This window comes from Corylus avellana, chromosome ca9 (genome assembly GCF_901000735.1).
Source record: "Corylus avellana chromosome ca9, CavTom2PMs-1.0".
Classification (NCBI taxonomy): domain Eukaryota; kingdom Viridiplantae; phylum Streptophyta; class Magnoliopsida; order Fagales; family Betulaceae; genus Corylus; species Corylus avellana.
The window spans coordinates 129072-152094 of NC_081549.1; the positions used below are offsets into that span (position 1 = coordinate 129072).

The 23023-nt window shown below is 36.2% G+C and overlaps 2 protein-coding genes and 1 pseudogene across 3 annotated transcripts; all 3 read right to left on the reverse strand.

The window, feature by feature from the left end:
• Positions 1-4063: 4063 nt before the first annotated feature.
• LOC132162541 (pyruvate kinase, cytosolic isozyme-like) lies at positions 4064-10727 on the reverse strand. Of its 2 annotated transcripts, none has more exons than XM_059572784.1 (3): positions 9962-10727; positions 5147-5608; positions 4064-4999 (listed from the first exon to the last, which is right to left on the reverse strand). In XM_059572784.1, exons 1-3 carry the CDS (start codon positions 10061-10063, stop codon positions 4187-4189), a joined length of 1377 nt encoding a protein of 458 aa, XP_059428767.1. In that variant the 5' UTR covers positions 10064-10727; the 3' UTR covers positions 4064-4186. The 2 variants fall into 2 exon arrangements, with proteins under 2 accessions (XP_059428767.1, XP_059428766.1); XM_059572783.1 differs by lacking the exon at positions 9962-10727 and adding an exon at positions 6483-6897.
• Positions 10336-12043, reverse strand: LOC132191563 (pentatricopeptide repeat-containing protein At1g09220, mitochondrial-like; annotated as a pseudogene).
• Positions 12044-12734: 691 nt separating this feature from the next.
• On the reverse strand, positions 12735-18718 carry LOC132192259 (uncharacterized). Its single transcript, XM_059607537.1, has 6 exons — positions 18569-18718; positions 18394-18444; positions 18101-18152; positions 16782-16840; positions 15230-15275; positions 12735-13172 (listed from the first exon to the last, which is right to left on the reverse strand). The coding sequence occupies exons 1-6, from the start codon at positions 18638-18640 to the stop codon at positions 13045-13047; spliced, it is 408 nt and encodes a 135-aa protein (XP_059463520.1). The 5' UTR covers positions 18641-18718; the 3' UTR covers positions 12735-13044.
• Positions 18719-23023: the final 4305 nt, after the last annotated feature.

Below are 23023 nucleotides of genomic sequence, written 5' to 3' on the forward strand. Positions count from 1 at the left end.
AAGTAACGGCGAAATTTGGTTGGATAAAGCAACGTTTGGTGGAAAAAAATATGGATTTGGTTGCGTTCGTGAGGGCTGAGGCCTCAACGTGGCCTATCAAGTATCAGCTATGTGATTACTGATTCGCACTAAAATATTCAAAAAGCTCCTATTCCCTTTCCCCTTCCCTTTGTCTTCCATCTGTCCAAGGCCGCCTTATCTAATTAGCGATCCTTTGTTATCTTATGTCTTTATCATTGCTTGTAAAGTAATTAAAGGATAATCAATAATTGCTCTATTATACGTGTCCTCTGCTTGCTTTTTCGGTCAACAAAGTACTATATCTTTTCTTAGTCTTATTTTTTATTTTTATGATTGGTCAAATGCCAACCGATAGATCAAGTTGACTGCAGGCCGAAATAGAGATCTAAAATATATATACAAGAAAGCAAAAAGATTGGCACAAGAGCTTATGAGAGAGCAGGCCAACGGGCATGAATGAAACTAGGATTTTAAAAGAATTATATGGATATTTTTTTTTTAAAATAAAAATAAAAAAAAGGATCATTTTGGGGATTGGCGGACCGAACCACCGAAGGCTCAAGTCCCCCCCCTTCACAGAGCCTAATGTTGATGTGCTAAAAGATTGATCTAATGTGGCGCTTTATGGTTGTATTCAAGTCTATTGGTTAATTGCAGGATATTTGGGTCATTAGGCCCCACACCAACTATATAGAGTCATTTACAATTTTTTTTTTTTTTCAAAACTAAACCTTCTTTATAATAAATCATTAATTATTCTAAAAGCTTAAACTGATGATTAAGAATAAATTGAATCATTTAATTAACAGTTTAGTACCTCTTATAGTCACCACCAAGTTCTTCTAAATCGAACAATATCAAAGTTTTTCCTCGTGCCCATATCAAGTTGTGAAGTAAACTCTAGTTTGAAGTCAAAGAAAATGATCGCTTCTTTGGGTAGCATTTTCATGTAGACCACAGTATGGATCCTGATTTATGTGCAATCCAAGAAGCAGCATCCATTGGTCCCCTTAAGCCTTAAATTACAGATTGTGTTGCCAGTTGCCACCATACCATATAACCATGAAGAAAGCTATTTTAGCTCCCCCGCTCTTTACACACAACTCTTAAGAAATAGTCATGTAAAATATGTTATACTGCCTACCATCAGCTTTGGCATAATTTATTAATTTCTGTAGGGGTCTAGAAAATTCCCTGTCCCCTATCAAAAAACGATTATCACAGGTAGAATTGATAGGCATTTTGCAGTTGAGGATGAAGATGACATCTTAATTTCAAGTAGAAGCATTGCTTGACTAAATCTTTCAAGGACTCCAACGAAATACTCACCATGGATTGTTAACTACACTAGTTAGTTAATGACTGAATAATGTTGGGTTGATGGGCTAGCCCACAATACATAACCAAGGTACACTAGTTTGTTAATGACTTAATAATGTTGGATTGATGGGCTAGCCCACAATACACAACCAAGGTACTAAGCCCACCTAGGCCATGTTCACAACCCATTCACGTGTCCCGCCACTTCATCGTAGACAAATGTGGGAGTCATTTTTCCTTTAGCTTATTTTTCTTCTGTTTTGCTACTACTTCCTATTGACATTTGGACCAAAACAAATAACTATTCTAACATGCAAGTAATAAAAGCATATGATTTAGCATTCAATACTAAATGTTTAGGGGTGATAAATGAGAGATCGTAGCAAAGCCTGTGGATCAAAACCTTAAAACTAAAACTCCATGCTTACTACTGCTTAGGAATTATTTTCCTACATAACAGTGATACACATACAGAGTTTCCCACTCGACAATCAGAGAAGCTAATATACATACACATATCATACATCAACATTAATTCCATTGTGGAAGGAAGCATCATCTGCCTTCTCATTCTTTCTTTCTTCAACCAAGAAGACTTCAAACCCAACTCAGTAGTTACCATAACATCATCCAAAAACTTGGTTTTTTCCCTAAATATTACTAATTTCGATTTCTCTTTTGCCAAACTGCACAATGACGGTATAAAGACACCACAATGAAATACGAAGTTTCAGAATAACTAACAACAAATTCTCCTTAGGCCATTATGATCAAACAATCGACCAAGTTTTCCCAGGTAAATCCCAAAGCATTTCCGCGTTCCCACCTTTTATCCCCAAAACAAAGAGAAAAAGAAAAAAGAAACATCTCGATTCTCCCTAACAGAGAGAACAGCAAATGCCGTACTTTGCAAAGCAGGGTGCATCAAATTAACAAGCAAATACTAATTAATAAGCAATGGTATTCAACATACATACATATTAGATAAAAAAACAAAAAAATAAAAACACACAAATGCATAAAGCAAATAACAGACAAAAAGGAAATTAGAACAGGAAAGCCCGCAATTCCATCACTGCCCGATCAAATGAAGGGCTCAGAGCGCAGGCAGTCTTCATCGCAAAAAGGGTGAAGTTTAAGACTTATTTGGCAAAAGGGATCTTCTTCAGAAAGAACTCATTTCTTTGTCTTCCTACAATAGCTGAGCCTCCGGCAGCCCCTTTTTCGTTATCGAAGTTGGGACAGGGTGGCTTCAGCCTTCGCAGACACTAAAGAATGGCTTTTCTGATTTGAGACCTCCCCAAACCAACCAGTCCTTCCTCTCACACTCCTGCTCAGATAAGATCAAGTAATCGGTGCGATCTAGGGTTTCTGCTCTTTGTTTTATAACCTCTACTTTCCCGAGTTGCCCATCTCATTTGCTTCAATATCCCCAAAATATCCCCACATCAACCACAAAACTCTCATTTATCCTTCTCTACAAATTAAATATAATTATATTTCACCAAATTTGTATAGAACATAATTTTCCTCCAATTTAAGTTGGAGAAATTTCTTTCAACTTAGCAACTCTATAAAAGTGACATGTGTCTATTTTTTTTAATAATGTCTAAGATGCATATAATTTTTTAATAAAATTTATTTCAATTTTATTTATGCTATTAAAAAAATTCATTTGTATATCTGTACCGCTCATTTTTTAACTAAAACTCTCATGGCTAGGGAATTTTTTTAAATATTTTTTTTTAATCTAATGACATAACTAAATTTTCACACACATATATAATAATAGATATTTTAAATTACTTGTTGGTGCATTTTTTCTTCTTCAAGATATTAGAAAATCCTAACATAATGGTTAATTGAAAAGGCTATGTGCTTTAAGAATACATTGCAAATCTTTTTAAGTTTGGGGATAACATTTAAAATTCGATGATAGTTGAAAAGGTAAGTATAGTTTTTGCAATTAATACCCGAACTCGTGAGAAGATTTTTTAAGATTAGAAGTCAAGGCGTGACAGTTTTCCATTTACTTTTTTTTGTAATAATATAAGTAAAAAGTATCTTCTCTTGTTGGTTTATTTCTTGGTATCTCATATATAAAATTTTAAAAAATAAAATAACTCAAATAACAAGTGTTTCTTTATTTTCATGTAAATGTATTTTAAGTAATTTTTTTTTTTTTTTAAGTGACTAATGCCAAGGGGTCACTCAAAATAAATATAATAAATAAATGTAAAAAATAACATTAGTAATATAATTAGGCCTGTCCATCCGGTTTTTGCTTCAAAGTTGTTGTTCCTTTAAATGGTTGGGCCAAGAATCTATTGGACCCGATTTTGTCCCATTTCCCTTTTTTCTTTGACATTATTTTGGCTAGTCTGGGTAATTGTTGGGTCCCGGCTCTGCTATATTTTGATTTCCTCGTCTCTCCTATAACTTTGTTATAACTTTAGTATTTGTATTTCTCATCATATTTACATTAAAAGAAAAGGAAAAAGGGTGTTCTAGGCCTATAGGAAAGCAATATTTGCGAATAATAATATTGTTAACAATGGAGCTTTTTCCTGAGTTGGATTTCTTCTCTTCTGATTTTATGTTGTTTTATTTAAGGTTGTTACATAAAGACGGAAGATGTTGAATAACATTCACAGAAACAAGGATTAAAGGAAAAACATGCAAACACAAAATTGAGATCATCGATCGATGTATATATCTCAAAGATTCTCACCAAAATCCAGTGAATTGAGTTCAATAACCGTCCCATCCTGGGAAAAACAAGAAGAAAAAATCGCGCAACAAAATAAGATCGAAGTACCATTAACCAAACTTTGGCCCAATACAATCAACCAACAGTCAATATTTTGATGACAGTAGCAGACTCAACTCTATGCAACACCACGACCGAGTCTCCAGGCTTGCAAAGTTGCTTGGCCTTTGCATGTTGGAGGGCCAACTCTACGGTCTCTTTGGTTGATTCTGCATGAGAAGCTCTTGCAGAACTTGTGCTCAAAACAGGAACCAAACCCCGATAAATAAGGCTATGCCTTGCCGGAGCTTCATCACTGCATGACCACTCGAAAGAATCTGTTCTTATCTCTGGAACCACCACCGACAAGATTGGCATGCTTGGCCTGTACTTAGCCACTAGCTTTGCAGTGCTTCCTCCTCTGGTTAGGACCAAAATTAGAGCTGCTTTAATGCAATGGGCTGTGCTCACAGCTGAAGAGGCCAAGCTCTCCAATGGGCTCATCGGGATTGGTGCAGTTTTCATTATTCTTTTAAAAAGATGTCCGTAGTCTATAAAATCCTCTGCCTCTGTGCAAATTCTTGACATGGTTTGAACAGCAATTTCAGGATAGGGCCCAGCAGCAGTTTCTCCGCTAAGCATGACGCAGTCAGTGCCATCAAGAACTGCATTAGCAACATCAGTGGCTTCAGCTCGAGTAGGCCGGGGAGATTTGGTCATGGACTCCAACATCTGAGTGGCAGTCACCACTGGTTTTCCTTGCATGTTGGCCTCCAGTATCATTGCTTTTTGAGCTAGGAATATCTTTTCAATGGGAATTTCCATTCCTAGGTCACCCCTTGCCACCATAAATGCATCTGAGTTTGCCAGAATATCATCGAAATTAGCAACACCTTCTTGATTCTCCACCTGCCCGGCCCCAAATTAAACACAACAAAATAGTCAGTATAGTAGCTATATATATATATATGTCAAATTCTTAGAGTTCACAATTAACTTCGGCTTGCTAGCTAGCCTAGTTCAAACAATTTCTTCAAATTAATGACATTAACATACCTTTGACATGAGAAGGATGTTGTTTGCATGGGGTCCTAACAGTTGCCTGACCTCCACAAGGTCAGAACCTTTGCGAACAAAAGAGAGAGCAATCATGTCAATCTTATTTGGAACTCCCCATTCCAAAATATCCTCTTTGTCCTTGCTCGTTAAGGTTGGGAGATCAACAATAACTCCAGGAAGATTGACATTCTTCTTCTCACCAAGTAGTGCAGAGTTTTCACAACGACAACGAACCAAACCCCGTTCCTTGTCACAATCCAGAACAGTAAGAGAAATTGTCCCATCAGCACACAGAATAACACTTTGTGGCTTTAAATCCTCAGCCAACTTCGGGTAGCTCATACTTATCATATTCTCATCACCTTCAATGCTATAGTCAGTCGTGACAGTAATCTCTTGACCTTGTTGAAGCTGTATGGGTTTTGCGTCTTTCAAAAACCCAGTTCGAATCTCAGGACCCTAAAAAAGGAGATGGAAGAACCAATTAAGTAATTCATTTCCAAATCAATGGCTTGTTGAACATGAATGAAAGCTAAGTCCACTACTGATCAGTACTGTACACAAACTTATTCATCAAAAAGTTAAAGCATCGAGCGCATGATCAACAGAAAAATTATAGAACGTACGCGAAAGGTCAATTAAAGCTCTTATTCCTTTACAAAGCATATCTTTCTACAATCGTTGTTATTATTATGGAAAAGTTGCAGGAAAGCGAGCAGCTTCTGACCAAACAACATATTCATTGATCAAGACTCATTACATCAAATGGTGAAGATGACATAAATTAAAGTTCATGCATTAATTAATTGCACCTTAATTATAAGCAATCTGTTTCAATAATCAACCAAAAGTAATTAATGTTCTAAAAAAAAAAAAAAGAAAGATTTGTAAATAGTTTTGAAATTGAAAACTGGAATTTGATTCAACAACAATCAAAACCACTTTCTTTCCGGACACATTCATGCATGTAGGAGCTTGATTCACTTTCAATGAGGATCCAACGCTAGCTAAAGCAACCAAAAACCGACCCATCCTACACACACTAACTCTAAATAGCTCTGAACTGATTCTAATTAAACAAAGACCGAATCAGTATGTACTAATCTCATCGAGAGAAATCTTATAATTAAGGAAGCAAACAAGAGAAAACCCAACAACGCTAGAATCAAAGTGAATGAATAACATGGAATAATCATAAAAATATAAGAAAACAATAAAATTAAGTAGCTAGGAATTGAAGAAATATATAAAAATTAAGACGCATATATTATATATAAAAGAAGAAGAAGAAGAAGAAGGAGGAAATTAGCTGGAAATTAGAATATATATAAACCTTAGTATCCAACATGACAGCACAGAGAATGCCGGTGTTGTTCATGGCAGCCCTGAGATTATCGAGGGTCCCTCGGTGGTAAGCATGAGAGCCGTGGGAAAAGTTGAAGCGAGCAACGTTCATCCCTGCCCTCAGAAGCCTCTCTAACATGTCCACCGACCGAGAAGACGGTCCCAACGTGCACACTATCTTAGTCTTGGGCCTCCTCTCCCCGCCAACATTATTGTTAACTACTCCCAGAATCTTCTCCATTATTAATTATGCTCTCACCAGACGCTACAATTCACAAAGAGCTAGGGAGGGTTTTGAAAGGTTTCTTAATGCTTACTTAATTCGTAGGGTTTTTTACACTTTACGATGGATGAGTCAACCGATATATGGAGCCATCCCTTTTATAAGATTTCATACTCAAGCCATCCCTTGTCCTTGTTGGGTGCAGATTGGATTTAAGATTTATTGTTTGCTTAGGACTCAAGCAAATATTTACTAGGTTTTCTTGGAAAAGGAGGAGCGCGCATCAAGGTATATACTCTTTGTCATAAAATTAATTATAATTTATTTCGCCACTTCAAAACTAGCATAAATAATCAAATGTTAACCACGTACGTAATTACGGATCAAAATAATCGATTCTTTTTCCTTTTTTGGTATCCGCCCCAATATTGTAAATTGTAATTTATTGTTTTGCTACCAATGGCCAATGTGTACGTGATAGTATTAAATATTGTAAATCGCAGCCGTCCAAATATAAATAGTATTAAAAAGTCAAGAGCTAATAATTGAGAGCATATACATATAAAAAAGTATAATGTCAATTTTCAACCAAGAAAAAAATAAAAAAAGCTTGATCTCAAAGAATGAGTTGAGACTTGAGAGCATATATATATATATATATAAGTTGCGCACCAAATTAAGAAAATAATTGAGAGCATATACTTCCATGCTCTACCAGTAGCAGTATATATGAAATGAAAAGTAGTGGCATTTATACAATGCGTTCAAAGAAAGCATCAGTGAATAAGAATTCTTTAAACGCATGCAATGCTTGCCCCCTTTAGGTCCCATGCGACAGTACTCAGAAATCAGAATCATATAATTAATTTATAGATACTCTAAATACATACAACTCATGCGTCACAATAACAATATTATTTCATTGACATCAGAATTTCATGAGATCAAAAAATAAATAAATAACCCTCACGACTTCCGGGGATCATAACTTGTTTTTGAAACATATATTGCTGCTTCAAGTTGTGTTGTGCCTGACAATATAACACACTTAACAGAGATTGTTCGAGGATTAGGTTCTAAAAAATTAAAGCAGAAAATTTCCTCAACGTTAATTATATATATGGTGAAGACAATGATGTCTGAAGAAATGGAATGAAAACCAACTGTGACAGAACACCTAAGGAAATTAATTAAGCCTGTGGATCAAAATCTTTCGACCTTGCTGTTGCTGTCTACATTTCCATCGCCAAAAGTTAAGAAAATGAGAAAGTTGTAACATCTCAATCATTTAAATGCAGATAACAAATATTAGTTTGAGCATAAAGTACACACCGACAATGTGATGATGATGCAACTTGTTACTTGCCCTACTCTATTTAAAAGCAAAAATCATAGGAAAAATATAATTCTTTCTCTGCATATGTAGACTAGTTTAGAGATTGGTCAATTAGGTCGCCAATCTCCTATATTTTTATTTTTTCACCCTTTTTGATTTTAAGATCCAAAATTTTCAGTTTGATAGATTTAATATTTATTTTTTATAAGTAATAGATTTTATTAAAAATCGTAAGGCACCTCTAAGTACATGCAGTATATACAAGAGACTCCAAACGAGCAAGAAACCTAACCCAAAGCCTTCAAACCCAAACCCAAAATCCACAAAACAACAAAACAACAAAGCCCATAACTCCATGAGGCACTCAACACTAGAAAGTGTGAGTCTTGCCTTTCTGGCTACGAGCACTCCTCAATTTGGAGAAGCCGTGAGCCACCCTATGCTGAGTGTTTTTTATTATTATTATTATTTTTCTTTTATTTAGGAATAAAATAGTATTTTTCTCACATATTTTTGTTACCTATTTGAACGATGATCTAACATAGGTCTTGAATTTAAAATGAGCCTAAACCGAGCTCTTAAATCTATCAAATTAAGAATGAGAGTCTTAAAGTCAAAATATATAGCAAAAAGCACAAGAGGTTGGTGACATGATTTCTCTTAGAGATGTTAACAAATGTAGCCAATTATTAATCACATACTGTAAAGGATAATCACAAGAAGATTGATAATCAACTCAAATAGCCATACACGTCTATTCCCTTCAATTGGGGAACAACTTGTGTTTTCCATAGGCGGTAGTTGTCGGCTTTCAGCTTGTGGTGAAAGCAATTTTGCAGGTTTTGGAGGGTAGGGGAGGAGTCAGAAGCTATGTGAGAGACGTAAGTCACAGAGGAGGGCTCTGATACCATGTGATAAAGACAATATGTTTGAATATTCTGCCTTACTCAATTGAACATTGGACGTTTGTATTTATAGAATATAATCTGTTGTACATTTGAGAACTACATTTGAAATATACTACTTATCTTAGAAGATAAGAATCTACAATTGAAGAGATGAGAGACATAATCTACTGGAACAACCTTATCTATGATAATGAGACTTATCTAAGATAACAAGTTTATCTAAGTTTAAATTTTGAGTAGATTATCAATCTTCTTGTGATTATCCTTTACACATACCATGTTGAATTGTCGATTATCCCAAAACTTCTCCGATAATTAATCATTTAACATGAAATCAACAAAGATATTTGAATAAGAACATTGTCTCTATAATTCACCTATCATTTCAATTAAATATTTAATGTGTCGGGTCTCACTTATTGGAGAGGAAGTTTGAGCCCACACATGAAGGGAGTGTTAAAATATCAATTAATTACTAAATTTACCATTTCCTATCAGCTTAAACTTATGAAACAATAATTGAATGTGAAAATCACTTTTAACTATACAGTGAGTAGGTACTCATTCCTGCAACAACATTCCAAAATCATGGTTCAATTTTGCAATTAAAATTAATATTCTCGACTGTATATATATCGAATAACCTTGGACTAGAGTTATCATACGCCTTCCAAACATGATCCATGTCTATAAAAAGCCAGAATGCACAATATCATGCTTTTTTATGGGATTGAGATCCCATGAAATATCCTAAGTATTGCATGGGATCTCAATCCCTTTTTATGTCCTAGTTAGAGTTCAAAAAGAGCGTACACAGATAAGCATCGACTGTTACCTAAAAGGTTATCTTATCAAACCAAGATGGATTGCTCGAGGTTTTTATTCCTGAAGACATAAAAAATGAGAAGAAGCACGAGCTCGATTTACTCAAAAACAGCCAAGTGGTAATTGGCATGCAGAAAGGAAGCCAAAACACTGGTTCAAAAGAAACAAGCGCTAACCTGATGTTTCTTTGTGCATGGTTTCAATGTCAGGCTTGTGTGGGCACTCGAACCATTACGATCAACCGCCGAAAAATCATCATCTGCTCTCTTCCATATCATCCTCACCTTGAGAAATGGATCTTAGTGTAAGAGTTTACCTCATCTTGGGAAATATTGGGCAACGATCCAAATTACTAATGGAGGGTAGATCCCTCAAGGTCCTAATAAGACCTATTGCTATCCACGTCTTGATTTGAATTGCAAGGACAGTATATCGGTGTTAATGTCAGAAGACTTGTTGCTATCCTCATAAGACCTGGCATCCGGTGAGAGGCCAACTTCATAGAATAATGAGAATCACCTCAACAGCCTCTCTAAGCCAGATGTTCCATTGTTGGCTGCAATTGCTGTTAAAAATGGAATGTTCCGACCCTCCAAATCCGTAGGTGCCACTAATGCTTGGATTGAACTGCTCCTCCCTTCATGCAAATAACCAGGGTTAGAATTTGCTTGAGAGGAGATAGGATTTTGGGACTGACTGAAATTTGATTGTCCCCAGAAGAGTTCATCCTCAGCAAGTCCAGGACTGAAGCCTATTCATCCTTCAAATAAACAGCATAACCAAATTTGTTTTTTATGCAGATTCCAAATTACCCAATAAAAAAGCAAAAGTAAGGGACCCCATGAAAGACAGTCTCAATCAACACAAAAGCATCCTAAAAGGATGAGATATCTGTCATTAGGTTAAGCAGTTTCTCTATCAACCCAGCATTCAGATATAGGACAATCTGTCTAGACCATGACAACCCATCTTTACCTTCAGTTAGACCAAACTGTGGCCTGGAACTTTGAAGACATTCCTCTCATCCATCAATTTTCCCAACCTCTCAGCATCTCCAAACATTCCAACACCAGCAAAGATGTTGGACGTGAGCACATAATCCCCTCCATATGCTCTCTCCATCTCCAATATCTTCCTGGTGACCCTCTCACCCATCTCAACATTACCATGAAAGCTACAAGCGCCTAAAAGTGTCCTCCAAATCAAGACATCTAGAATCTCAGCAGGTATCTCCAATGCCATCTTCTCTGCTTCTTCTAACCTCCCTGCCCTCCCCAACATATCTATTAAACACCCATAGTGCTTGATATCCGGCACAACTTGACACGTCCCATTTACCATCTTGTTGAAAAAATTTAGCCCCTCATCAACCAGGCCTCCATGACTACAGGCATTTAAAACGCTCAAGAAAGTCACCCGATTTGGCTTCATACCAACTTCCTCCTTCCTTTCAAAACTCTCTAGAGCTTCTTTTCCCATACCGTGCATCGCAAAACCAGAGATTAAGATGTCCAAGACACCAAATTTTTCCTCTGGCCAGATATCTCCTCAAAGAATCTCGATGCACTCTTTATGCACCCGCATTTTGCAAATGAGTCTATGAGGGAATTTGTAACGCGTATGTCAGACGCATTAAATCCTCTTTTCTCTCCATAAGCGTGAACTGATTGGCAATTTTCAAGAGTCCCGAGATTTGAAATGGCCGGAAAAATTACCAGAAGGGTAACTTCAGTGGGTTCTATACCGTCATAAATAATCATTCTTCTAAACAAAGCCAAAGCCTCATCAGGCAGATTCAAGCGTGTGTACCCATCGATGATAGCAGTCCAGGACACGTCAGTCCGAGTTGGAATCTTATCAAAGAGAGAACGAGCAAGTTGGAGGTGACCCCATTTCGTCAAACCGGTGGTCATGACATTCCAGGTGACGGTGTTTCTCTCGGGCATTTCGTGAAACACATGCAGAGCTTCAAATAACGACCCACAAACAGCATACACATATGGATGCATGGAGAAGGAAGGTGAAGCCGTGTAGGTGAAGTTGTCGAAGGAAAGATAGCAGTTGAGGTGCTTGTAGAGCACAAAAGCTTCCAGAGGGGATTGGCCGAGAGAGTAGCAGCGGAGCAAAGTGTTAAAAAGAAGAATATAGGACGTAGAGTGGCGGTTGTGTAGTAAGCCAGAGGTGAAGAAGTGAGAGTGGACTTGTTGGATGGCTTGGCGGGCTTGATGGGTGTTTGAGTAAGATGGATACCAATTGGTTTAGCTGTAGATGATGTTGTCGAGAAAGGATGTTTATTTAGTTAGTTATAATTTTTTGGATTAAGTTGGAGATGGATGGTACGGTATAAGGAAGAGTGGTCTTTGGTTGTCGAGAAAGGATGTGGCAGTCTCCTTCTCAACCTCAGCAAGTCAGCATATTGCCTTCGACCATACCAATTACCAAATTTTATACAACACAGAAGAGAGAGAACACGTTCTCTCTTAAATTTTCAACACAACTAAAAACGGTGGAGAGATAACTCTGAAAAGAGAATTGGTCTCTGGAATTGCACATACAACGGGGAACGGACCTTACTGAATCCCATCCCCATCCGACCTTTCTTAACTTCTTCGTTCCCACAACCACAAATACATATTATTTCACTTTCACCTTTGACCTTTATCATAATTTTACACTTGTTGTTTTACCTTCTGTTTTTAACACGTGAAATCGTGTCTTGCCTTAAACAAACGATTTTTGGAAGCCCGGTTAAAGTAAACAAAAACAAAGACCAAAAAATATAAGGATTTGTGCAATACTTTGATATATGGATAACAAATTGAATGGCATTTTGAAAGGGCCAAAATAAGTTGTTGATCCATTGGCAATTGTATAACCATCTCATAACAAATATATTTCTCTGCCAAAATGAACCATTTTGATACCATGCCTTCAATAAAAAGACAAAAATCAGCAGGAATGAACCGTCGCAACTTCCCCCTGCATAATTTCATCTGTGGTCAAAATATTGGAATGCATGCCTTTGATCTCCTTTAAACATTTTTGTAACAAAAAAAATTATCAAACAAATACTGTCTTGACCCAAGTAAATATTACAACTTTGTATAACCAAACAAGCATATCTGTGCATGCTCTTGTGACTTCACGGAGAACCGTACTGTTACTGAACTGGGCATCTACACAGTACATAGGCGAACCTCAATGACTCTCTCGTTCACACACACATGCGCACTTACGCACAAGAAGAATGCAGGTTTTATTACAGAGTAGAGGAAGTTCTGGACTTGTGCATCTTTTCATCTTGCGAAGGTGGAGGCAATGAAGGTGATGATACCGCTGCATGATAAGATGAAGAAGCAAGTTGGGCTAGGGCTGGAACGGCACCACCTGTAGATTTTCCAGGAGATGTTATTATCATTAACAGTTTCATTACAGTTTACAGATCCCTTGGTGCAAGCAACATAAACAGTGATAAAGTAATAACAGCTTCAACGATTATTAAAATCACAACAATCCCACTTTTAAGAGATCCTAGTCTTCGCAAAAACTCAAAAATTGTCTCCTAGTAAATGCAATATAACCAAACCACGGATCACAAATGACAAAAATGTATGTAGTGTCAAATGTCAATTGCAGCGGAGGATTACAACTCAGTAATACATGTTATCTAGCCTACGCAAGCACTTTTAAAGCATCAATATGAAGTTACGACAGCATGTTCACAACACCCCTAAGACTACCTTGTGGTATCACTAGTATCACCAATCCAATATTAGTACAGAAGTGGTTTTTGTTTCCACCTGACAAGTTCATCAGAAAACACTGGAGAATGCTAGAATCTAGCTATAACGACTCAAGAAAAAGTATTAGTCACATTTGCACTATTACCCAAAAATGACTTTTACCTAATAAGTAAACAATGTGAGATTTAACATCTATTAATATCTTTTTATAAACCACTAGCTCTATGTGGACAACTCACATTCTCAATATGGGACCGAGGTATTAGAAACTTCCACCTCCACCCCCCCCCCCCCAACAAAAAAAACCCCAACGTCAAGGCCATGTCATGCAGTGTTGACAGTACTACCCAAAGAAAAGAAAAAAAAAAACACTAGCCACATCCGCGCTATCACCCCAAAAAGACTAATTAATTTGAAACTTTTTCAAAATCCCTTATAACGCTCAGTTTCACATAGTAAGTAAGCAGTGTGGAACTTAGCATGTCTTTCTATAAATTACCCAAATTATGTTGACAAATTCTCTTCCCAATATGGGACCGGAATGTTACAAAACTCACAGTTAGAGGCCCCACTAAAACAAAAACCAGGCATAAATTACTATTTCTCTTTGCATCTATTTGGCAGATTTAATGTAAACAGGATGGAGATCCCTATTTCTGTTACTGCAGGGCTTAGATAGCTTCTCTTTTGTCCTCCATGAGTCCCTAGCCATTTATTATGCTTTACAGAGTGTGCCTCCCAATTAGGCTCCAACATCACACTTGATTGCCTATGTAAAGTATGCCAATAGCCAAGGAAACCTTGTTCATCTTAATTCAAATATATAGGCCAAGGGCAAGCCTTCAAAGCAAGATTCTCATTTACAGATTCTGAGGAACAAACAAAACAATCAATCTATTATCCTTCAAGTCTTTGTACACTCAATGTGTAATAGTAGGCTTGCATATCAAGGAACAGACATGAGGTATCAAGTGTACTCCCAATTGGAATCTCTTTCTCATTCTAAAAAACGTATATAATATTGAAAGGGTCGTCTAAGATAGTATAGTCAAGAACAATGGTGCTAAGCCAGTTATGAGAATCAACCAGGTTTAAGCAGCCCTTTAGGGATGAAGGTCTTAACAACATACCAAACCATTGCTCAGCATTCAACATAACTTCTCGAATTACTAGCAAAGCCCTGACATCCTAGTCTTGGCACATGAGTAAAGGAACCAAATCTTGCCGAGGTGGACTCCACCCTATATAAAACATGACTATTGCTTTTCTAATAACTTGATTTCGGAAGTATCCTAGTCATTTTCTGGACAATATAAAATATGTCTTAATGATTTTAAAGATACTTCAAAGAAAAGCTTAAGGGCACCTATACCAGAAGAAGATTCTTGAGACAAATTAGCTTGGACAAATGTAACGTAAATTCCGTGTGTTTGAGTTAAGTCACTCCTTCATATTATATTGCATACTTAATAGGCTACAAAATTTAGCCCAACAATGAGAAAGAGGTTTCTAGCCAAAGAGGACATTATACACATAAAGGGTGATTTTTTAGTTAGCATCTCCAACATAATTCCATATCTTTAGACATCACTAAAACATGGTAAAACCTGTCAATTTGATGGTGTTGAAATCATCACCAGATAAAAATCACCAGATAAAAATCAAACACTAGACAAATATCGTATAAGGAGAATCTCTAACCTGCCAATCCTGCACAAGCTGAAGAGAATACTATCACAGGGGGTGCCTGCAGTTGAACAATGAAGTTTTAGGCACAGAAGAAAGTACATGTCTACTGAATATCTAAGTCAGAAGCATTCCAAGTCCTCTACATTCTGAAATTACAAAAAAGAAAATCCAAAGAATATCTATAAAGGGAACCAACATGATTAACTCAAATGAACTTTTTTTTTTTGATAGGTTGATTAACTCAAATAAACTTTAAAGCCTTAATCCCAAATAATTTGGGAGGGCCACATGGATCCTTTTATGCCACTGAACCATGTCCCTATTCACCTCTCTAGTCTTTAACAACCAACATGATCATAATATTTAAAAAATAAATTAAGAAAAATAAAGGGGTACCAACATGACTAAGCTAAAGTATAACTATCAAAACTCTAAAGCAACAATTTCACACTGAGATATTCCCTGGCTCCAATTGTTTTTCTAGACAACAAAGAATGTAAAATAATATTGATCAGTGAAAAATAAGACAAACACACAAAAGAAAAAGGCTTCTTTTTTTCTTCCTTTTTTTTAAGAACATATAACCCTTGGGTCCCTAAGCATGGCATTAACCACAAATCACAAAAGTCACTTACAAATCAGCTTCAACATATGCCCTCAAACATTTTGGGAAATTCAACCAACATTGTCATACTGATTATCAGAATTCCGCTGATCAGAATGTGTCATTTAGACAAATGGCATCACATGTATACAGAGAGAAGAGATAGGTTCATTGTTCTTTTTGCTCCTACTGATTAGTAGTTTTCCCTTGTATACTTCTTATGTACCAATGGGCGCCTTACACCTCTAATCCTATTTTGATTACTTATCCCAACAAAAATGTATACAAAGAGATGGTTCGACGTGAATCGATCAGTTTATTCCTTATCAAGGCAGATCTAGGTAACTCTGTAGCTACGTTGACTATCACAAGCAAACTCGCCACTTAATGATAATCCTCTCTTTGATGAGATCTCGATGTTCACTTACCAAGAAAACAATATCGCCACAATGCTGTTAATGCCACCCCATTCCTTAAACCCTTTTTTTTTTTGGGTAATTCATGGACCCACCATAGACATACCCTAACTTGACATAACTAAAGTAAAACAAACCAAAAAAGAAACAGAAATTAAGTGGAGGTGTACAAATCAAAAGTGAACTAGAAGGTGGTTTCATGCCTTCATGGCATCCACCTCAACTCTGCTCCATACAAGACAACAAATAAGAGCCACCAATCTTTTTAAAAAGCATTGCCTCCCAGAAGAATCCCCATTAGAGCAGTTAAGCAACCTTCTAAGAAACTAAAGCCTTTCAAATACATGAACATGCATACACATACAACCCCCCCACCCAAAGGACTACTGCAAAGAACCGCCTACTCAATTTCATGAGGAGTTTAAGATATTAATATTCACCTCCAAAGCATAGGACTGCGAGGACCTCAAAAGAAAAAGAAAAAGAAAAAAGGACAAAAGAGAGTGTTGAGAAGGGGGAAAATCCAAAGCATTGAGAAACTTACACCAATGAGAAAATGCAACCACATGGGGCCTTTTACCCGCCTCCGGACTATTGGCATCACTGAAATGGAACACAAACAAATAAAAGCAATGAATCTCTCCTGGATCAATGTTCAAATATATACGCACTAAAGCCAGATATAACAAAAGACAACAGCGATATTGAAAATTAAATGCATTCACATCTGATGAAAACTAACATAACAAGCTTCATGGTTCACATTATTCCATCGAAGGGAGCATGGAAATGTAAAAGTATTACAGGAAGAGTGAGAGGGTTCATAAGGTTTCTAAAAGGGTAACTGCACCGCCAAGGGGCAGGGGGTGGGGAAGGGGAACACATAGGGATGTCATTAAGAAATGATGCTTCCTTTGTCTTTAGACTCCTATCACATTTGCTTTCTGGTTATTGGAAATATCATATTTTAACTTTAATTGGGTGGGGAGAAGCCAAGGCATGAGCTCAACATTCACAACGCTAAGCAGCGTTTGGAGGTTAGAGACAGTATCAAAAATTATTAGGAAACATCCCCATGGCAGATGGGAAGAAAATTTCAAAACAGTATGATCTGGAAAGGCAATGGTCTGAAGCATAGAGGTTTCCCTGTAACAACAATTTGGATATCTCTAGCTCCTATAAGACAGCCTTCTTTGCTTGGGAAGTGGTTTTAGGCAAATTATAATGGCGGATCATTTACTAGTCATAAGCGGATATTCCATAATGTTGTTGTGTATGCAAGGAGGATTAGAGCCAATCAAACATGTGTAGCATCATTCGATATCAATGGCTTGCTGGAAGTCACTGCCCTATGCTTTTGTGGGTTAGCAGATTGCTTCCTAAAGACACTAACGAAATCTTCTTGGTTGGTTGCCGCAGACCTCTCTAATGCAGAGCGGCTACAGTAAAAAAAAAAGAAAAAAAAAGGCCCCTCCTTGTAGCTTAATAATATCCATTAGTTTTTGCTGGTTTCTCTTTTATAGGCCCTAGTCATGTAAAATACTTACGTACCATTTACAATAATTGATCATATATGGTGGTGATTTAGTTGTCACCAAAGCAATAAAGACTATGGCAGATACACAGCTATATCAAAGTACCTACCAGAAAAAATAAATCATCAAGTAGAGAAGAAAAACCAGATAACAAGCTAACAAGTTTTATATATATATATGCGCAGAAGGCAGGTGAGAAGAAATCCACAAGTTCATAAAAATTAGAAACGTGAGAAATATTACTCGCCCGTCTACAAGAAAAAAGTACAAGCTATAACTATATGTAACGAATGGAAATATTTAAAAGTTAAAAGGCAGAATGCAATACCGTGGTTGAATCCATAAAAAGCACTTGTTGTACCACCAACAGCAGAACCAATCTGCATAATTAAAAAGAAGAAGAAGAAAAAAAAAAAAAAAAACAATAAAACCCAAGAATAAGAAGCAGAATTAGAATAATCTTTATGGAAACATTAACTTATGGCATGGGGTATAACGAAATAGAAGACAATCTGAACAAACGCGTTCGAACGAAGTGCCATAAGTGTCGAAATTATCAGACTTTATAAAAGAGAGAGAACCGAATTGGATAGGTAGGAGAAAAGGGTATGAAGAAATTACCATGGAAAAGCTATCCCTGATAAGCGGTGGAACAGTCCACCGACTGGTTTCCTGCAATCCCAGACAATATTAAGAAAAAAAAAAAAAAAAAAAAGGAAATTAAAATTTGGAAGCACAAAAAGTGTAAAAGAGATCATAGAATATGAAAAAACTACAAGAAAAAGAAGGTACGAACCATTTCCTTGGATAGAGGACCCGCGCAGTGATGACATCTCACGTTAATACTAGGTTTCGACTCCCCCGCCATAATTCCCTTCTCGCGATTCCCAAACTAAACCCTCCAGCTGAATACCCAGTTTCAAAGACTGCTTTGAAGGGCCAAACGAACTATTTAGATCTTTGGCGAAAAAGAAGAAAAATTCACGTGCCTTCTCCATTCATCACGTGACTTGTTTTGCTATACGGCTATAAGTTATAACCCTATACGTGTCACACGTTCACAGCCAACCCTAACACTTGGTTTGATCTTATCAACAAAAGAAATGTTACAATCTAATAAAAATTTCACATTTTGCTTATAAAAGTTCAAGTAGCAAAATGTCACATCATATTTTTAATGAATGAAAAAAATAAAAAATAAAAGATGATGTGACATCTTATCACATAAATTTTCATGAACAAAATATAAAGTTTTTATTAAATTCTATCGTATCTCTCCTATCAACAATTGACATCAAATGTCTATTTACATCATTTTAAGTTGATATTATATGTTTTAAGTGGCTTTATTATTTTTTTAAGTAATTATTATAAAAAATATATATTTAAAAATATGTCAAATTACATTAGCCCTTATAATATACATTATATATAAGAGTTGCATTAATCTCTTTAGGTTGGTGCTCTCTACCTTATTGCCCCATTACAAATTCGTTATCTCTAAAATTGTGGATGTGGAGGTGGAGCCATTATACAATATTACAATAAAAGAAAAACCAAATATACAAATATGACACTTTAAGTTACTAAACACTTAATTGAAAAACTATTTTAAGCAAACTTTTGATATTCATAAAAATAAATAAATTATTTTATTTGGCCACTCAGTTCAACAGCTTTTTTGATAAGAGGAAGAGGAGCTTGCTTGTCATTATTTCTACAATCTAGCCTCGAGCGTCTCATTCCGTTCGTCCCAACACTGGGCTGGGACTCGCCATTTTTTTTAGAGAGGCCATTGCTTGAGGGTAGAGAGAGCCCATGGTCGAGGCCCATAACTTATCAAGTTACTTTTGCACAAACCCCACCATCGATTCTTTTCGGCTATCTGGGCTTTAGAGTCCACCTGGTATAGGGGAAAAGTGAGAAAGAACAAAAGGGAGGGAAGGATTTTTCCTTTGGACCCACTTTATTTGATTCTCTCATTTGGGAGAAAAATGATTATAAAAAAATTAAAAAAAAAAAAAAAAAAGGAACAGAGACAGAGAAAAATAAATTGTTTTATTCCATAATGATTTATCTTAATTAGTAATCCCTTAGGAAATATATAAGATTGTAAGGATAATTTAGGACAAAATATTCCTTTTTTATGCAACGAAACGCTAGCCACATATGTGTTGTTATTTCAAAATGATTAATTAAATTGCAATGAAAACTTTGAAAATCACTTATAATAGAGAATCAATATCATATTCTCATTATAGGTGTCATATTTTCTTTCTATCCTTGTGTGTGGGGCTGGATGGCATATACCATTACCAATGCTGGAATCCTAAAAAATTGGGTTGTTTATCCAAGTCCAGAAAATATGAAGCACAATCAAAGAATAAGGAGGAGGGATCACGCAAAGACAAAGTGATGTTCAAACTTGTGGCTCATTTTATTAAGTCGTATTCAAAGCATCAAGGCCATTAAACAAGTCGTCGCATCACATTCACTCTTCCAAATCTTCAATAATTTTATGCGGCAGTACAGGGGAAGGAAAACAACAGCTGTGTTGTGTTCCCTTTCTTTCTGGTTTGGTACACTCAACAATTTCGGTACATTGTACGAGCTACTTCATTGTTCCAAAATTTGTTCCATCGCTTATGCTCCCCATACATCACCATGACAACATTTTATTTTGTTATTATTATTTTTTCCCAATGATAAATAATGATAATTTCAAAACACAATTAATGAAATTGTGATTTTTAAAATCATGTGTTATTTTAAAACATATTTCGTTGTTACGTTTTTAAACCACTCTCAAAATGAGTAATTCTACAAGTCACTCTTGTGTCACTATAAAAATGAGGTAGCTTTTAAAATCACCGTTTGATCAAAATTCAGTAATTATCAATATTGATTCATAAGGCCAATAGTAATTTTATAAGCCACATCATTTTTTGAAAGACACAAGAGTGACTTCTACTATTACTCCTCCCAAGATGAGATATTTTTTGCAATTTTGTTTTAAAACGAGCATTTGGCCTATAAAATCACAAGACCAAATTTCAATTAAATATTCCACAGCCACAGCTTAACTGTAAATTTGCAAGTTAAAAAAAAAACATACAAACAAACACATTGTTTTCTTGCTCTCCTTGATTATTCTTATTTAACCCCCAATGGAATGGAACCATTTGAAGGACACCCTTTTGTCAAGTGGCAAAAGGAATGGAGGGGGGATAGTTTATAAATAAAAAAAGAAAAGGAAGTTGGACCAAAAGGGAAGCTCTGTACTCTAAACCTAGTATTTTTCATGTTTACAACCTGGGCAGCCAACAAAGGAAAATGGTTTGAGCATATATGCATGAAATGGACAACTTCGCTCTCTTAAGAAAGTATGGAAGAGGAATGTGTCAAAATAAAGTACCATTATCGGTTTTATGCGAAACAAAAAGGTATTGTACCATTATCGCCAAGTACTTATCAGAGAACTATTTTAGGAATGCCACAATACAAACTGGACTCGAGACTTTTTGTTTATGTAGAAGGCCTTATTGTCCTAGGACCCAAAAGTGAAGTCATACGGCCAGCCAAGAACAAGAACGAATCATTTGGCTTAGGTCAATTTGGAACCAGACTCGTGTTGAGATTGGAACATATGTTATGTTCTTTGTGCTCTGTTGTTATGAGTTCAAGCTAAACCCATAACCATATATAAGAGAATACATGAATCAATGAACTCAGAAGACGACAACAATGATATACAGGTCAACTAGAGCACTAGCCTAGACATCAATGGAAGCAGGCATCAGCCAAGCAGTGGTTAAAGAAATATTTGTAAAACAATAATAGATCAATAGATGCCTCATAATAAAAACCTTAGCACTCTCTAAACATGGCAATATTCTCATACAGTTACACTACATAGGAGGGCACAGCCATCATGGTGAATGTTGAAAGGCATCTAACTAAATTTGCTAAAGTGGAAAAGGAGGATGGGAACTAGGAACCCATTTTTTGTGGCTTTGGGTAGAGAAGAATAACTAATAAATTCTTGACTTGAGAATATGACCTATTGGCTTTACTTTGAGTTAAGATTCCCAGATTCTTATTCCATGGAAATGCGGGAATCTTTAGAGCTTTTTTTCGACCCCCAACTTTTCTCCACAAGGAATAGCATTCCGTGGTCATTTCTCACTTTCTAATGGAGCCACTGCCATCATGTGTGGTCAACAAGTCACAACCAATAAGCGTCTTCACAAAGTTTTTTCTTATGATTGACTAGTCCATAACCTGATTCTCATACATGATATGCTTCTCTTTTTGCAGTTTCTTTCTGTCCTCAAAAGTAAATTGATATTAATATAAAATCCATAAAAGGAAATGTAAGTACAAGAACAGAAATTCTTCTCTGTTCCAAAGAGGAGAATAACATCGGAGAGAGAGAGAGAGAGAGAGAGAGAGGAAGGTAATAACAAGAGTAAAAGCATACTATTCCCTTGTACTGTTCAAACAAAAGCACATAAAGAAAGAGAGATTTGAAGGGCGTAAGGGCATTTTGGCAACATGAGGGAAAGTTAAGTACTTTACATGTATCGTTATTATAAACACCACTGGGTCCTCAACAGACATGAAATGAAAGTTGTAGCAACATGTTTGTTCTTTTTTCAAACATCCATTGATCACTAACCTCTCCAAACAGGAACATATATATCCTGTGTCCAGTCCTTTTTTTTTTTTTTTTTTATTTCTTTTTTCTTTTTCTTATTATGGGGGCCGTCCGTGGTCAACAATTATATATGATAAATCAGGAGATTAAAGCTTCGACCCTGCAAAGTCTTAATAAAGGAACAGCCCATCTCCTACATGACATCTATAAATCATGATTTCACTTTCTCACACAGCACAAAAACAGGGTTTCTTGTAAATTTTGACATCTTTCAATTACCAGCATGCCCTTTAACAATATTCTTATGACTACCAATTTTTTTTTTTTTTTCAGTCACTACTATTATACTTGCAAATAACGCCAATGAAACTCATCCAACTTGCCAACTCTCATCAGAACACAATTAAATCTTAAATCTCTCATATTTCCTACACTACCATATGTAATCATGTGTCCAAATATGCAATAAAATCATCATGAAGCTGTTATTTAAGTCCTTGATGTTGTGTGATCAAAATCCATGAGAATTTGCCTAGTGGTGAGACACTGAATTCATATACTGGGAGCAACTTTAAGCTGTAACTGGCATGGTAC

Excerpts from the sequence above, each read along its gene's own strand:
- LOC132162541 (XM_059572783.1), bottom strand. The coding sequence starts at position 6,734 with ATGGAGAAGATTCTGGGAGTAGTTAACAATAATGTTGGCGGGGAGAGG. Across the intron at positions 5,609-6,482 it reads CTGTCATGTTGGATACTAAG|GGTCCTGAGATTCGAACTGG; the intron begins GTTTATATATAT and ends CTCCTTTTTTAG. Across the intron at positions 5,000-5,146 it reads ACATCCTTCTCATGTCAAAG|GTGGAGAATCAAGAAGGTGT; the intron begins GTATGTTAATGT and ends GGGGCCGGGCAG.
- LOC132192259 (XM_059607537.1), bottom strand. The coding sequence starts at position 18,640 with ATGGCGGGGGAGTCGAAACCTAGTATTAACGTGAGATGTCATCACTGC. Across the intron at positions 18,445-18,568 it reads GTCCTCTATCCAAGGAAATG|GAAACCAGTCGGTGGACTGT; the intron begins GTTCGTACCTTC and ends CTGGGATTGCAG. Across the intron at positions 13,173-15,229 it reads AGCTTGTGCAGGATTGGCAG|GTGGTGCCGTTCCAGCCCTA; the intron begins GTTAGAGATTCT and ends GAAAATCTACAG.